The sequence below is a fragment of the Symphodus melops genome (genome assembly GCF_947650265.1).
Source record: "Symphodus melops genome assembly, chromosome: 14".
NCBI lineage: Eukaryota > Metazoa > Chordata > Actinopteri > Labriformes > Labridae > Symphodus > Symphodus melops.
Window position 1 is genome coordinate 16,720,117 of NC_136704.1, and position 16,859 is coordinate 16,736,975.

The 16,859-nt window shown below is 42.2% G+C and overlaps 2 protein-coding genes across 4 annotated transcripts; one reads left to right on the forward strand and one right to left on the reverse strand.

Annotated features, from left to right (window-relative positions):
- Positions 1 to 169: 169 nt before the first annotated feature.
- Positions 170 to 8,992, reverse strand: shisa2b (shisa family member 2b). Its single transcript, XM_079361272.1, has 2 exons — positions 7,587 to 8,992; positions 170 to 3,167 (listed from the first exon to the last, which is right to left on the reverse strand). Exons 1-2 carry the CDS (start codon positions 7,888 to 7,890, stop codon positions 2,596 to 2,598), a joined length of 876 nt encoding a protein of 291 aa, XP_079217398.1. The 5' UTR covers positions 7,891 to 8,992; the 3' UTR covers positions 170 to 2,595.
- A 1,337-nt stretch (positions 8,993 to 10,329) lies between these two features.
- Positions 10,330 to 16,446, forward strand: spice1 (spindle and centriole associated protein 1). Of its 3 annotated transcripts, none has more exons than XM_079360691.1 (18): positions 10,330 to 10,530; positions 10,694 to 10,792; positions 10,930 to 10,977; positions 11,151 to 11,291; positions 11,439 to 11,541; positions 11,688 to 11,806; positions 11,945 to 12,018; positions 12,098 to 12,234; positions 12,339 to 12,464; positions 12,554 to 12,825; positions 13,073 to 13,204; positions 13,294 to 13,420; positions 13,506 to 13,619; positions 13,951 to 14,315; positions 14,737 to 14,908; positions 14,988 to 15,069; positions 15,442 to 15,505; positions 15,602 to 16,446. In XM_079360691.1, exons 2-18 carry the CDS (start codon positions 10,694 to 10,696, stop codon positions 15,656 to 15,658), a joined length of 2,232 nt encoding a protein of 743 aa, XP_079216817.1. In that variant the 5' UTR covers positions 10,330 to 10,530; the 3' UTR covers positions 15,659 to 16,446. The 3 variants fall into 3 exon arrangements, 2 of the variants coding, with proteins under 2 accessions (XP_079216817.1, XP_079216818.1); XM_079360692.1 differs by having other exon boundaries at positions 13,954 to 14,315; XR_013780514.1 differs by lacking the exon at positions 15,602 to 16,446 and having other exon boundaries at positions 14,766 to 14,908; positions 15,442 to 15,491.
- Positions 16,447 to 16,859: the final 413 nt, after the last annotated feature.

The window sequence follows — 16,859 nt, forward strand, 5'->3', positions numbered from 1 at the left end:
TATAACTTCCACCTTCAGTTTTGTTGGATTTCTTTACCGAGATCTTCCTTCCTTTTTTCTTTTTTTTTTTTGAAAGAAGTGGACATTAATGTGTACTTGTTTATATTCATTTTTTTCTTTTAATTAATGCCTGTTTTTGTACTCATGTGGTGACCTGTCATAGAGGGAATATTTTACTTGAATTAGTACTAATAGGCATCCAAAACAGAAGGGATCTGACTGAGACACTCGCCTGGATTGTGTGTGTGGTTTTTTTTTTTTTTTTTTTTTTGGCTCTGGTAATTGTCTGAATGTACAGTAGAGTCCATCGTCTGTGTGCTCTGTGTTAAGGACATTCCTATTAAAGAATACAAGACTGAAAGGGAAGGAGAAGGGGGGGGGGATGTCCATCTGAGTTATCATTAAATCTAATCAATCCATGGCCTAACTAAGTTTCTCTGTCTTGATTTTAAATGTGTGGATACAGGGTAGGAGTTTGGTCTACATTGTATGCTGTAAATCAATTCAAGGGGCTACATTTTTGCACAACATAGGTATTATTTATGTAACCAGAATCAAACCTCTCCCAGGCTCTTTCAAACTCAGGGGAGACCGATTGGACAGATCATTAACCGATTAATGCAACCCCCCGTCTCTGGACGTCCAACTGGAGATCCCCTTTCCCACCCACCTTCCTGGATGCAGCCCAGTCCAAACTGTCTACAGCTGCTCCAGTATGGAGAATCCATCGGGCCGAGCAGGAGCCAGAGAACCAGTTATGCTTTTCAACTCCTCCCCAGTGACTCCCCGTCGGCCAGCTCCGTTTTCCACATAAGTGATGTTTCTGTAATGGCATGCCAAAACTACACCTCCAGATCTCTGTCATAGTTTTAAACTACCCATTGTGTTCCTCTGTGTGTGATCAGGTGATGTGACAGGCACTGTGTGGGTGGTGGAGCTTAGTATGAATGGGTGTAATTATGTTTCTAAAAGCCAAAGGGATAAGAATCTCAAGATAGTTCTGTGCAAAATCTCTTCACGTAGTTGTTTTTGGTACACCAAGTGTTTTCTTAAATATCACTCATCTAGGAAGGCAAAAAAAAAAGAAAAATTCTTCAAAAGCACAACGAACTGCTTGTTGTCCTGTACGGCAGCAGAAACTGAAACGTCATGAGATGACTGTAAACACTTTTTTTTGTTACTGAAAAAGCTGTTTATTGTACTGTAGGATTCACATGGCATCAACATTGGACACATTTTCATTCATCATTCTACAGATCTTATTTTACCACACACAAGCTGTCCACTGTGTCTTGCAGACATCGTGCTTAGAGGGCAGATGCAAACATACCAGCTTTCAGTACATAGGGACATCTCATGCTGCATGCTCAGTGGAGCAGCACATTCCTCAAGTTGCATATTATCCCGCGTTACCTGGGACCCACCTGCACCACTGTACACTGAAAAATATAACGTTTAATCATTTGTTTTTTAGATTATCAACTTAAAACCATTTTTGTGCATTTTTGGAGGAAAATAATGACTCAGGCTGCCCTGGAGCTGCGTTTGCCCTCTGCACCAAACTGTAGGAGTGTTAAAAACACACATGCACAGTAGAGAAACAAAGGGGGTATTTGAAAGATTTTTTTCTGTGTAAAAAAAAAAAATACTCTGATCGTCATAGAACTGACTCCTCCCTCTCTATCTCCGTCACACACTCACATTTGTCAATCTAACTGTTTTGCGTCATTAATTTCTATTCAGTTGGTGTGTTTCCGTTTAGGGCAGTTGGGGATTTTTTAGTGTTTTTTTTTTCTTTTTCCTTTTTTCTTTTTAGGTGGCAAGAGTAAGGGACTGGGGGTGTAGTGTAGGGTGGAGCGTCACAGTCTTTGTCCTGTGTTCACTTCATTAGAGTTTAAATGGTCTACAGGGAGATTGCAACTGCCTTTCACATCACACCACCTGCATTTCCCATTACACACTCTCTCTCTCTCTCTCTCTCTCACTCTCTCTCACTCACACAGCCCTGTCCATCCACACTTCACACTAGCTCGCATACATGCCGTACAAACATCTCTTCACATGCTTTCACTCCTCATACTTTCTACATAAACAAACATGCACTGTATGGAAGTGCAGATGTGCACATAGCTAACACAACATGTGGCCAACCTTTTTTATGCTCAAATATCCACTTTTCATACAGTTCACTGCTATAACTCAACCAGTCATAACTCAACCCAGCACGTGCAAGCCAACAAATCTGTCCCTCACTCTATTTCAACAACACATGTTTGTCATGTGGGCTGCAGTGAGCCATGCATAGCTGTCCATATGGGCTGTTAAACCCTCCAATTTGCAGTTTTGTCTTTGAATCAAGACGGTAATTGTTGTTGCATTCCTATGCTGAGCTTAGCTCATCCAAATTGGCCAAGAGATCCTTTTACAGACAATAAACAGACACACAAATCACACAATAGTAAGGCAGACCCTGCTGCCTCATGAGTCCTTCATGTCAGTCTGATTTCCTGCTTTCCTGCCCCACTCTTAGTGTCTCTGGCACCGCCCTCACAGGTTTAAACTTCACAATAGAGTGGTCTGCACGTCGATCCCTCATCATACAGTCACAGGAGGGAATTTATGGTCACTGGTTACACTGGACCCACCAGTTGGAGGAGGGCAGGGGGACTGGAGGGGTCTGTATCCTCCCTGAGTGGGGTCCAAGAAGGCTGTTGTAGCGGCTAAAGGGTGGGCATAGCCGATGTACTGTGGGTGCAGAAACTGTCCCTGGTGGGGCATGATTTGTGTTGCCTGCTGGCAGTTGAGCACAGAGAAGTTAGTGGGCATGTTGACAAAGACGCTAGCGTCCGGGGGCAGGCAGCAGGAGGCCTGAGTCCGCATGAGCGGAGGGGGAGCAGGGCGTGGGGCAGCCGGTGGGGCGGAAGAGCTGGACGAGGTTGCTGTGCTGGACTGGCGGGAGGACGAGCCTCTGGAAGTCCCTACACTGGCCATCATAGGGATGGTCTCCAAGAGGCGACCGCTGCCAGGCCCACTTCCTGTTGCACCTCCTGATGAAAGCTCCTGTTTGGGCCGGAGACAGCGACAGCAGCACACAGCGACCACAGAGCCCACCAGGATGAAAGCTACAAACACGGAGCCCACGATCAGGAAGGGCACATAGATGGGCACTAAAGAGACGGATGGAAAAAGACAAATTGATGATACATGATGAAACTTTTCAGGCACCATATCTCTGTTACACACAAACATGTTTGAGTCTTCTGAGCAGCCAGAGCGCTTATGTGAGTCAGTGAAACAAAAGCTTTTGCAGAGAGAGAAGAATTTGGAATCTGGTAGAGGAGTGAAAAGGTACACAGGGATCTGGTCCCCAGGGAGTCCTGGCTCTCATTAGCAGTTATTAACTTTGTTTTGATCCGTTTTAATCCCCAGCACCCTACTGTGTCCCTAACCTCCTCAACCCTGAAGACTTGTGTGATTGTGTGTGTGACATTCTTACAGCTAGCTGCCAGCAGATATTTGGGACCCTTCTTTATTTCTTCCTCTATTACCCTTTGGAAATAAGTTACTCAAGCTGAACTACAGTTTTTGGCTTCAGCTTAAAGAAAGGTATTAAAGTTGACTGATTTAACGTAGCTGAACGGGAGGTTATTCAGGCCTTTTAAATCAAAGGAGTAAGCCAATTCCTTCTGACTGACCTTTTCTTTCTTTGTGTTGAAAACACTAAGTCAAACTCAGTAAGACAGCACTTGCGCAACTCGAACAGTATCACCTATCAGAGTTTGATCTGTTGGGTAAAAAAGCACTGTGTCAAAAAAAAAATTGAAGCAAAACCTTTTATCACTGTAGTCTTACTAACTTGTTTTTTTTATTTCACTTAACTTGTATTTTGAAGATCATCCATTTTCAAGGCAGGACTAGCGCCCCATAAAGAGGCTTTGGTCCTCAAAGTCTCTTGTCCTCTCCTCTTGTCTACTACAACAAAGGAATTTAAGTCTTACTGCACCTTTTGAGTTTTTGGCCAGAAACGGGGCAACAGATGAGGTAAACTCGCTTCTGAGGTGTTTTCCTCCAATGCTCACTCATGAACACCTTAGTGGTCATTAGTTGTGTTTTAATGTTCCCGCAGGGTATAATTATTTTCTGCTTTGAATGTGCCCATGTATGTAACTGTATGCCAAAGACAGAGAGGTGACAGCTGGCTCCGGTTTCCTTTTGTCTCCGGGCTCTTTGAAATGCATCCATATAGCCTTGAGAATTTTTTCCAGAAAGCTCATCAAAAGTAGTGTGGTATTAAAAAGGATTAGTGAGTAAAACTTGTTAAGAGCTTGGGGACATGCACAGGTTGTGGGGTGAGTCCAGGTGACAAAAGACATAAACCAGCCACAGCCGAGGCTGCAGATAATGTGACATGAAACAAACTAGGACCTTGACCCATTTCCCTATACAAGAAGTGGTGTCAACTTCAGAGGCTCAAGTCTAACACCTTCCAGTAAACAGGTTTTAACAGGAACTCTGTTATGGCGACACATATATAAGTTACAAGAACAGAAATGATCCAGAGAGCGTTTGCCTGCTCCCTTTTTCTGCACTTATATGGCCACGTCGTTTACAGCATGACCAGTGTGGATTAGTAATATCCAAAACTTGCATCTTGTGTTAGTTCATCCCTACTTTAACTGCTGGGCTCTCTAAAACACTCCACTGTAAATCAGTGCTGAGGCCAAACGCAAGAAAGCTTAAAAATATAGTGATGGAAAAAGTACCCAGAACCTGTACTATATCTAAAATTAGGCCTCACAATCCAACTCAGAATACTCGTGTCAAAGGGACAATACTTCTTAAGGAAAGCCTTGATTAAACAGCAAAATGTAAATTAAGTATGAAATGTGCACTGATTGTGTGGAAATGACCAGATGTATTGTTTAATGTAACATTATTCCTGTATATTGTTGGCCAACCTATGCCTGTTTGGATTATTATTTATTTACTGTTGCTAATTGTTGGGCTAGTTTTAGCTACTTTGTACTTAAGTAAAAACTCCAGTAAAGGTATGGATGGGTTTTGCTGCTGAATATCTAGATAATTAGATTCAGTTGTTATCGGGGTTAGAGAGAAAAAAACGAGACAAAATGTCTCGATTTATGACAAGCACACTGCTAGAATTTACTTTGAGCTAATTGCTAATGCCAACGTGCTAAAGCTGAGGTTTATGAAAATCCAGTTGTTTCTGTTTGCCTGAATGTTGCTAAAATATGATACTACTATTGCAGACATAGCCAACTTACATTTTATTGTCGCTTACTAGGATCTAGTTTTACGTTTTTTATATACTACCTGGGATTCAGTTGTTATTTTCAAGGGATTCACTCTGCTTTACTGAAAGAGACCCAAACTCAAGTCTTGCCAAACTTTCTTTGTTGTTTAGCAATGTATTAAGGTCCCTGTATATTGCAACCCTTATATTCTGGATGGGTACATGTTTATGGGAAAACCATGAACTGCACTTGTCAAACTGCTGTTTTTGCAAAGAAATACAACATTTGCCTTAAAAACAACCAGTAGAACTCCTACAAAATGTGCATTAGTAGACCATTGCCAAAAACACACAGTAACGTCATAGCACTAATGTAGGCTACTATTCTAACTGTTCCTGCAACTGGACAGTTTGTATTTAATTTAAAGGGTATTTTAATCCTTTACTTCTCACTTTGTGTGACCTTCTCATCCTGTGCACATGGTGGCTGGACCCTCCTATTGTTCGCTGTCACTCTTCCACACCTGTTGCCTGAGTTGAGCCGTGGCAGCCATGCTGCAGTAACATCAGCCCCCCTCTCTTAAGCCCTTGTTTTGGGCACAGTCTTTTTGTGACTCTCCCCTTGTCTCCCCAAGCTGTCCCCCGGGTGTTCTCCTGTTCCTAAATACCATATGTTCCTTCTTGTTGAGCACATTAATAATTTCCTGCCTGTTATCCATTGACATTACAGTGTGTATCTTCCTGGATGATTAATAGGTTGAAAGTGAATGAAAAATGAATTCAATACGCAAGCTGACCAGACCTATAAAAAACATACAATTCCAGTCTTCCTTGTGAGGAAAAGGCTGCTTTGCTTGAAGTTATTTTGGCCTGAGGCCATTGAATGAAATGCATATACCTCTTCCTGGAGTGATAAGGCATGGTAGTTTTAGCAAATGACAGATTATAGCTTGAGGTCCAAAAGAGGGCAGAATATCCCCCATGAAAACATGAAGAAGGGCAGTTTCCTTTCCTCCTCATACCCAATATTTGCGTTGTTATTTTTATGTGCTGTAATCTACTTGTTTATCTTTTATTTATGATGTAGTTTCAATAAACTAAAATGATTTATGGGAATATAAGCAATGACAAGAGACCAGTGCATTGTTGCCTAATCCACTCATTAAAACAAAAAGGTTTTAAATATGTGTACTCGTTTAGATTATTGTGAATCCCTTGAAAGCCCAAAGAAACCAGCAAGACTACAGTGTGGAATTTGAGGATGGGAAACAGACTTCACAAGTCTGATACACAATGATTTATAATGTGATTTGTGTTTTTTTTTTTTAATCAGCAGAGCTGTCAGCACCCTCAGATGAGCCACTATCCAAGATCCGGTCAAGTCCAAACTTGATCCCCGTGGGGACAGAGCGATCTGAGCTCGGCCTCCACTTTGCATTGTTACAGGCCAGAACAAACATGGCTATTTATAAGTGTAGCACGGCGCAGTTTGCCATTTGTGAACACATTTAAATGGTATTCTGCTCTCTCCTGGACAGCTGTTGTTGCCAACAGGAGCAGGCAGCAGATGAAGCTCTTAACAGGGAGACCCTGTTGGCAGGAGCACGCCCAGACTTAAGACTTGTGCATTGATATATGTGGCATGAAGTTTTTATGAACAAATGTCAATATAATGTATTACCCTTTCTGTCTATACTAATAATATCTACTAAAATATAAGTATTACAGAAATGTTTTATTCATGTGGTTAACTGTTTCATCTTCAACACAACATGGTGGCATCATATAGGCTACATGAAATCTTCAAAGCATCATTCTCGAGGGACTAAAGAGAAGATGTCCAAAGTCAAAATTATAAATACTTAAAAATACAAACACCTTCCTAAAATCACTTTACTTTGCTCAAAAGCACATTTAAAGCTACAGTAAGTAACATTAACCTATTTTATAAACAAAATCTGGTCATGTCATGTCACTCTCGAAATGCTCCTTCGGATAAATATGTGTTTTACCTGTCTCTTTGCAAGCTTCGCTTTGTATTTAGTTGTCTTTTGTGTGATTAACATGTCTGAATCACACAACCAATCAGGGTTAGCTTGTTAACTGTAGCCACAGTGACTCTAAAGAGTGTTCTGGTTGCATTGACAACAGTTAGCTTCATTCAAATATGTTTCACCAACATTGGAACATATGATACTTTAAATGTCCTTAACTGTGAAAAGCTTAATCTAATAGTAAAATACCACCCCTAAATTGAGCAGCAATTAGGTGTATGTTCAAATATACTAATTGTAGGTCTATTTAATTCAGACACCATGTGATAGTCTTATACCTGCACCAGAGTCCTTGTTCTCCTTGCTCTCTGTGCCTGGCTCCTGAGCCTGCTGGTCGTTGTCGCAGCTCCCCTGGTCCAGTCGTGCGTCTGTGCTGGAGCAGCAGTAGCGCAGCTCGCATTTCCCGCAACAGATGATCGCGTCCTCTCCGTCAATCTTCTCCGGACACTGGAAACCCTCTTTCCACACACCCTGAGAGTCGTGCCAGCCATGGCAATACTCCCCGCTGGCTTTCACGTCGATTGTGACCAGGAGAAGAGTCACGATCACCGTAGCATACGTCGGGAAACCTCCTCCCCACATCCTCGGGGAAGAAACAGGAACACTTTCACTCCCCGTGGTTACCTCACCTGATCAGAGGAGTGATGCCTGGTTTTGGTGCGCTGCAAGGAGCCGAGAGGGTAAATTAAGGGTGCAGGAAAAACCCTTGGAAGCTGTCATTTGTTAGAGAAATCCCATGCGTAAAGCAGATCCAAGCCTCCAAAAGTAGCTCAACAAGTTATCCAAGAGTTGTTTAAAATAAAATAAGACGCCGATGAATTGGAAAAAAATATATATATAGTCAAATCTTAATTAATATTCCAATTGCAGACCCTCAGATTTCTTGCAAAATCCAGAAAGGAACACAAAATAATCCCACTGACTCTTCGTCCACAGAGATGCAGACTAAACTATACTTTGAGTTGAAACCAGGCTGCACTCATGCCCGAGACCCTTCGCCCTCTAATCCGTGCGCAAACATTACTTTTCAAACTTTAGTGACTCGGTCTGCATTGTTAGACGTCTGAAGACAGCAAACCAAGTCTGGACCAGAACAGCCGGATTGAACTAAAGCGCGCAGTCTGTGTTACTTTGCGTCAGAGTGAGGGGGCGTGCAACAAATCACTCAGAAACACACACACAGCCCCCTTGAACCATACCAGCGTAAAGTAGGCCTAGAGAAGAACACATTTCAACTTCCGGTTAAAACATTTGGAAATAAAACATTCTTGCAGACTAAAATACGGTACACTAATATTTTTGATGGAATTTTGTTTGGCCTATTTTGCCTAGAAATGTAAAATCATGTAAAATTACAATTCTACATACTCAAAGGCGAATAGACTTCTCAGTCTCTCTTTCACAAACTTTTACGTCAACCATAACCATTTATTTTACAATTCATTTAGCTAGGCCTCCCCTAAATGTTTGCTTCAAATGTTTTGTTGTTATCAGAAGATACACGTCCTTCAGCCTATATTACTTCTACCGTCTTTTACGAAGCATATCTGAAACCATTTCAACAGTTCAACTGAGTTTTGTGCCGAATAAAACTCTCCGACAGGAAAAAAAAAAAACCCTCAGACTGAATCCTTCCATTCTCTGCCATCAGCTACAGAGATTTACATGATGACTGCGCCATCTAGTGGAGTGATCTATTAGGCCAACTATAGGCTTGCCACTGCATGGGTGAGCATATAACATAAAGTGGTACACTTGTTTGGTATGTAATGGTATCTTTTTTTACTTAAAAATGAATAGCCTACATTCTTGAAAGCATGCAAGTAAACAAAATATCCTATTAGAGAAACAAAAACAATCAAAATAACATGGTGATCCTGTCAAAACCATAGACTGTAAATATTAAATGTGTAAAGTCCTTTAAATTGCCTCGATCTTAAAGAGCTAGCCTACAAGCAGAAGTTATAGGCCTTTGAAGAACTGAATAGTATTTTAGTGAAATAAGCCTGAGCCATTCTGCTTCACGATGACATAACTCATGTTTTTTTAATTTTATTTTCTCTTTTATCAGTATTATTTTTCTGAAACATAAGGTCTATTTAACTATTTATGTCTAAGCATTCTTATTCCGATAATAGCCAGTTTTTCTTTGTTGGTCTCTTTTACACTCAATGGTTTAGAAGACCACTGATACTGTATACCAAATAAAGTAGCTATACAATCGACCATGCACTCTCTCTCTCTCTCTCTCTCTCTCTCTCTCTCTCTCTCTCTCTCTCTCTCGAATGTCACACTTTTCTTATCATGGTTCATTTGAAGGGTTCTCCAGTGGAAGGCCTCAACCAAGGTTCAAAGGGAGGCACTGCAACTACTGTCTGTCAGAGCATACATGGCTAATTTTAATTTAAATACACTGGGTCGTTCAAAATCAAACGCGATGCTCTTGAGGGAGAAAGCCATCAAACAAGCTCCACACAGGGAACTCTGGCCAGGGCTTGAAACCATGACTCCTTTCACTGCAAGGCAGCAGTTCCAACCACAACACCCTGCCACCCCTGAGACTTTTGTCTATTAGGATTTATGTGATTTCAAGTATGGGTAATTCAAATTCTTGGTCCCTCTGCAATGGGAGAAAGCCATAACACTCGACACTTGGAAACTCTGGCCATGGGTTGAGCCCTAAACCCTCTGGCTGTGAGGCAGCTGTTAAATCCACAACATCATGTTGTTTTAAGGCCTGTTTCAAGGATCACACGCCCCACATGCTGTGTTAAAATTTGTAAGGGAAAAACCTGGGGAACTAGGATTGATCATGACAACAAGAGGTGTATTGTTATTTAATTTTTTATTTATATTTTAGTTAGAAAAACAAATCCCTAAAAAATGTGAAGGTCTACCTTTGGAGAAGAAGGGAGTGAAGTGGCTAGCCTCATGAGGTAACGCTTAATGGATGCTTAGAGTCATTAAAAAACAACATAAGAAAAAAGAAAAAGCGCCTCCTCGCTCGCCTGGAGTGTACTTCATTTCCCATCATGCATCACCGTGAAGCGGTGTCCGTGGCAACAGCAGCACAGGAAGTGGCGCGCAACTGTTTAAAAGCTGTCTCAAAATAAACTGGGGATGTGATTTTTGACGTCTTCAACTTTAAGAAACGCCGAACTTTGCCGACAGAGTTTATTACAACCTGAAACACCCTTCAAAGGTGGATTGTTAGCCCGAAACGTGAGTACTATTTTAACATTTAGCTCGCTTGGTAAGACATTATGTGTTAGCTTAGGTTGACCAAGGCTAGCCCAAAGCAGAAAGTTAAGATGTCTACTTTGTAATAAAGTGTCGCTAATGTCTTACATGTACTAACTACATGGTTTGAAACACATGTGAAAAGATGTCGTTTGTGAGAGCTGGGCGTTCACAACAACAGACCAAAGGAAAACGACCTGTTCGCCCCAAGAAGGCAGCAGCCACCAAAAAAGAGGAGTGGGTGGTGAGTACTTGAACCTTTTCACTTGTTAGAAACATGCTTAAAGTGCATGCTTCTAGTGTTAACTGTTTTTGAAATGTTTCAAAAGGACACATTAGAAACTGTGATAAAGAGTAATTTCAACCCTCTGTCTGTCTTAGAGCACTGTCAGTGACCTTTCTGTGCACAAGCTGACACCTGCAGAGCTGGTAAGAAGTTTGACTGGTGCTACTTTAGTGTTATAGAAACCGAGCACAGCTCAGAGGGAAATACTGTCTTACTTCAACTGTGTTAGTGTTAGAAGTTGGCTAAATCAACCGAGACATTTCATATTATAGTGTCAGCCCACGTCTGCTCATCTGATTGTTCACTTCTGTTTCAGAACCATCGGCATGAGATTCACAAGTCCCACAACAAGGCTGCGGCTCAGTGGGAGCTAAGAGAACAAGCCCTAAAGCGCCGTCTCAGACACTCTGGCAGCCCTGCACCTCTGGACCAGGCCAGCCTCAGCATCATGAGGGAGGTGTGTATGATGCATTTTCTATTTTTATAACTAACCGTTTTTTAATATTTTGACAGTTTTTCTGTTGTTAAAAAAAATAAATAAATTGAAGCCTGTTACAATGTCCACAAGCACTCAAATACTCCTCCCTACTGCTGGTGGTGGCAGGTGTTTTCAGACCAGCTTCTGCTGCATGATGTGCTCGCTCGCTCCGACAGAGCCATGGCTGTTGTCAAAGATTTATTTGGAGATGCTCCTCGTAGGCAGACAGGTATGGAGATCCCATTTGAAATGATGAACGCTACACAAATGGGTCTGAATACTTTCCGTACCCACTGTACATGTATACATGCTCGCTGCCAGTGTTGTTTCTTCAGGATACTTGAAAGCATACAGTGGGTTGATATTTTTTTGCAGGACATCCCAGTGTGACGATGGCTCCAAACTGTGACGTTGACTCAGCGCTGCCTGTGCTCCGGAGACCAGATCCTCCAACACAGCTGTCTCTGTTGAGCCAGTCTATGATGGATCAACAGGTGTGTGTGTGTGATTTTCAAGTTTTCACGTTTCTATTTTTTAACTCCAAGTTAATTTACTCTAAGTGTGCTCCAACCTAGTTGTTTTTTTTATTTGCATTATTTAAGATGTTGAAGTTTGTCAAACGTTTCTCTCAGGCTCTTAACGAAGTCGAAGCTCCAGAGCAAGAAGACTCTGATGAAGGCAATTTAAACTACAATGTAATCATTAGGTAATAATTCCCACAAACAAACACTCATCAACAACATCTAAGAGAGAAAAAAAATACTTATTAGTATTTTACTTTGCAGGGCAATTGAAGGAAAAATGAAGGCACAGTCTCGTCATAGAGCAAAACAAAAAGTCCATCATCCTAACTCTGACCAGGCAGATGGAGAGAATGTCCCTGTGACCCCCTGCACATCAGGCAGAGCACCAGGTGAAAGAGGTAGGATGACAACTGGAGCTCTGGCAAAGGAAGGAGGAGAAGAGACACATTTATCACAGTTGAAAATATTTTGTTTTAAAGGAAGTAACCCCATCTTTTTTTAGCTCTTAATGCCACAGTGGCTATTAAGCGTGTCAGGTCGAGACAAATTGAGACTGAGGAAGGAAAAGAGGAGCCGTCAGCTCTGGTTTCTCAGGTGCTGAACCCTGAGCTTCCTCTCAACCAGTCAGGTAATATCAAGAATCTCAAAATAAGAGAAAACACTGCAAAGAGCAATTTAAAATTGTGTGATTTATTTTTTATTTTTTTACACTTGAAGCCAACATTCGCTGTTGCGGCAGGACAAGGAAGTGTGTATCTCAGAGTTTGGAGCTGGGTGGCTCCTCTGTTGCCTCTCTCAGTGCCGATCAGTCCAGTCTGGGTCTGCTGCAGGCCATGTTGGCTCAGGTGGATGCAGACTTGGATACTCTGAGTCCCAGCCGTGAAGCAGCTTCAGCGGAGAGTCAAAAACAGAGCAGAACACAGGGCCTCACAGGATTCTCTGTGTTGTTGGTTTCCACTCTGGGACGTTTAGTGCACCTCTTCAAACAGGTAATCTAAATAAGTGCATGTTGGTGGCATTATACAGTGCTTTGAATGTACACAAGTCAGTAGTTTTTGCATGTTGATCCCTGTTAATATAAATCATATGCATTGCTGCTTTCCTTTTGATAGGACGACTCTGATCTGGAACCTGTATCTATAAATGTACTATTTTATCCAAGTGTCGCATCGATCTTTGGAAACTGCTGAATGATCCTTAATTTGAGGGACTGTTGTTGATCCAAACTGTCCTCAGAGGGAAGAGAAGGCCCAGGAGGAAGCTCGCGAGAGAAGAAGACTAGAGGAGGAGTTAAGAGAGCAACGTGGGCTGATTGACGCTCTCACTGCTGAGACGATGACTTTGAGAGAAGAGGCAGCAACCCTGCAGGTGAAACACGGCGCACCAAATGATCCCATTCTACTCTCTTGTCCAAATTCAACCTGGGCTAAAATCAGTTTCTGTTTGGTTCCTCTCAGGCGGGGTTGCTGCAACAGACAGCAGAGCTGGAGCAGAAGTTAGACTCAGTGTTGTTGGTGATTGATGGACTAGGTCTACTGGAGGCTCACATGGACCCACCCCAAGACTCCAGGGACAAAGCTTCAGGTTCACACTCTTCCTGTGTGATTGTTCGTGCATCAACATTTCAGAATAAAATAGCCAATAACTTGTTTTTAAATGTCCTCAACAGCTCTCCAGTCTGCACCAGCTGCTGAGCAACATCATGCACGATTACAGCCGTCGGTTTCTCCTGCTGTGTTGCTCTCCCCCCCTCAACAGAGAGACAACTGGCAACAATGTCCAGGTAACTGCATGTGACCTGTTTTACACCAGCGAGGTATAAGTTCTGTCTTAAGATAGGGTGCAAAGTCCACCATGAAGTTCAGCGTGGGATTGAAGTTGTAATTTAGGCTTTATTAGAAGTATCTCAGCTGGTGCAACACCTAGATTGTTAATGGTTTGAAACGCCATCCTGAATTAGAAATTATGTTCAAACTAGGCTACATTTGAAGTTGCGCATAGCTGGTGCAACACAATGTCCGTTTGTAAATTGCAGATTTAGGCCTCGTGCTTTATGCCCTTCAACCAGCTGCTAATTTTACCACCCCACCCTTCTTTCCCATTGACTCATTCAGTAGGGCTGCACCAGAAGCTTCGTCCTTTAGACACCCTGTGTTCCTGTGAGGACCTCCAGGCCCACAGCTCGTCCTCCAGTCTCCCCAGCCTTCCCTCTACCTCTTCATTAACGACCCCTGATGCTCTCCACTCACACCTCTCTGCAGAGGCAATCCTCTCAGAGATCGCTCTGCTTAGTAAACAGAATGACCTGATCAAGGCCCAGCTGAGCCAGGCTAAGAGCCTCGGTTCAGGGGTCGAAGGAGCCCCTGAGAGCGGCAGTGACACTGTAAGTGTTGGAGAGAGGAGGATCTCCGTTTCCAGCAGCACAGGGAGAGGGAGTCAGCATGTCGTGGCTGCTAAGAAGGAGCAGCTAATTACTCAGGTAACCTTCCCACATGAGCTCTGATGGTAGCTTCCCATTTTATCAAAACATTTTTAGTCACGATAAAAGCTGTGAGGAACTTCTAGTTTGTCTGAGATCGGTGCCCTTGTGGAAATGAGTCTAAAAGAGACATCAGTATGATTCCAAGTTCTGTTTCAATGTATCATATGAAGGAAAATAGAGCACACATTACATTTCCCTAATGTGCTTGAAATATATATATTTTTTAAATTAGTCTTTCATATGTGTGAAAAATTGTTTTATATTTCAATGTGACTTCAGACAGCAGTGACCATTTTAACCTTTAGTCATTTTTCTTATAGATAGTTAAAACACAGGAGAGATTTGGAAAGAGCGCTGAATAAAGTAACTTCTGTCCCAAGTGATCTTCAAAACAGATTTTTTTTAAATATTTTTTTAGACATCACCAAGCTCCCTTTCTGCAAGCAGTGTGGAACAGCGCCTCCTGGAGCTGAACAGACAAAGTGCAGCAGCCAGGGGTCGCCTGCTGGAGCTCATCGATCAACAGAAACAAAGTGTTTCACCCTCCCATTCCCCCATCACCCGCTCTGCTATCAGTCCACATTCAGCAGGTATGTGAGCTCAGTCTGTCTGTGTGAATCACTGGTTGCCCTTCACTGTCAAATGAACATTGTGTCACATTGTTCTCAGCTGAACGATTGGGAAGTCCAGAGGAATCCATGCTGTTGACTGCACAGGAGCTCCTGTCACAGACTAGTGGTGTGTGTCGACGGTAAGTTTCCCTCTCAGATAAGAGTCGTGTTCCATGACGTGGCACGTATTTCCCATGTTGCACTGTGGATTTTGCTCATATGCGCACCATATTTAAAAACCATTGTAAATTTCTCCGCTCATGAGATGAATAAAGGATTATCTTATCTTAACTGGGGTTTCTTATGAAAAGAATGAGCGAGATTGGGCCGATAATTGAAAGTCCAAAACACAGTGAGGTAGTCATACTTATCTCCATGTAAAATATTTCAATATTGTTTTATATACCGGTAATTATTACAGATCCTGTGAGGACGAAGCTGATTGTTACACTAACATAAAAAAAACGTGCTTTAATAATTGTATCACGTTATCATTTATTTCTGTCATTCAGATCTGCCAGCTCCGAAGTGTCATCTGACAGTCCTGGAGGAAACACACGAGAGGATAAAGCAGAAGTAAGAAACACAAACTTAATGGAAGTTAAAAGTTTTCAGCAAACATTTAACGCCTTTCTTACATCTAAAAACATTTTGGTTTTCTCTTCGCAACAGATGGAGAAACGGAGAGCGCGAGAGGGCTGGTTTGCCTTGTCTGCTCATGTTAGATGACGAGGACTCTTTTTTTTTTTTTTTTTTTTTTTTTTTTTTTAAATGTATCACAATGCAAAGAAATTGTCCATACCCGTTCACACATGCTTCTCACCTGAAAAATGTCTTCCACTGTATGTCAGAAGTTTTGTGTGCGTGAGGCACCAAGGTCGATGTACTTTACATCCTCACTGAAGTACAGTTCAAAGATGAAAGAATAATAATCTATGAAGTCTGTTAGCAGGTAGAGCTCTGTTAGCAGGTAGAGCTCAGGGAAGCTTGAAGCTTGAAACAACTAGTCAGAAACCGTTCACTGAGGAAAGACATCTAGTCTTTATTCATAGATAATTAAATACAATCAGAATTCTATAAGAACTGATTGATTTGAATGTCTGAACCTCTTGTCAGCACATGGCATGTGCACATTTATTAACGCACAAACATGTTTGAGATCACAGCTTCATTCAAAAGGCAGAAAGGCTTAAAATGAAGAAGCCTTTTCGATAAGTAAAACATCCATTTAGATTTTATTTTTTTGGCATTTTTGCCTTTATTATAGAGGGAGGAAAGTGGACAGAGGCGGAAATCAGGGAGAGAGACATGCGGGAAAGGATCCACAGGCCGGACGTGAACCCGGGCCGCCCTCTTGCGTACTATAGTCTCGATAGCGCCCCTGATCCATTAGATTTTTAATGTCCACTTGCCTTTTGAATTGCCATGGTGTGTGATGTGTTTTCATGTTATTGTAAATACCACGCAGTCTCTGATCATTAAAGTGTGACACTTTATTAAACACATTTGTTAATACATATTGATGTAATGTGAATGTTTGTTGGACTGTGGGACAAAACCAAAGCACTTGGAGAAAACCAACACATAAGAATATGTAAACTCCATACAGAAAGCTGCTCCCTGTGAGGTGATGATGCTAACTTCTGCACCGCCTTGATGATCTCACAATGTCCTGTTCAGAACGGTCGTCCTGCGCTTACATCGAGGAAGGGGTGCATTAGTCTGTAGGTACGGTCAAACACTTGAGCGTCCATTCCCCCGCACAGGAAACAGGAAATAAGAGCACTTGCGGAGGCTATACCAACGTACATACCTGCGCTCAGCACACTTTTACCCCAGCGACTCCACACACTTGTAGTCTGATTCTCATCAGCAGGAGCCTCCTGAGGCAAAGCAAGTTGAAACTCTTCAGCCTTTCTAAGTTCATCTG

Bases quoted from the DNA above. Each gene is read 5' to 3' on its own strand.
- shisa2b (XM_079361272.1), bottom strand. From the start codon at position 7,890: ATGTGGGGAGGAGGTTTCCCGACGTATGCTACGGTGATCGTGACTCTT. The intron at 3,168-7,586 runs GTATAAGACTAT...CCGTCTCTTTAG, and splicing joins GAACAAGGACTCTGGTGCAG to TGCCCATCTATGTGCCCTTC.
- spice1 (XM_079360691.1), top strand. From the start codon at position 10,694: ATGTCGTTTGTGAGAGCTGGGCGTTCACAACAACAGACCAAAGGAAAA. The intron at 11,292-11,438 runs GTGTGTATGATG...TGGTGGTGGCAG, and splicing joins GCCTCAGCATCATGAGGGAG to GTGTTTTCAGACCAGCTTCT. The intron at 11,542-11,687 runs GTATGGAGATCC...ATTTTTTTGCAG, and splicing joins TGCTCCTCGTAGGCAGACAG to GACATCCCAGTGTGACGATG.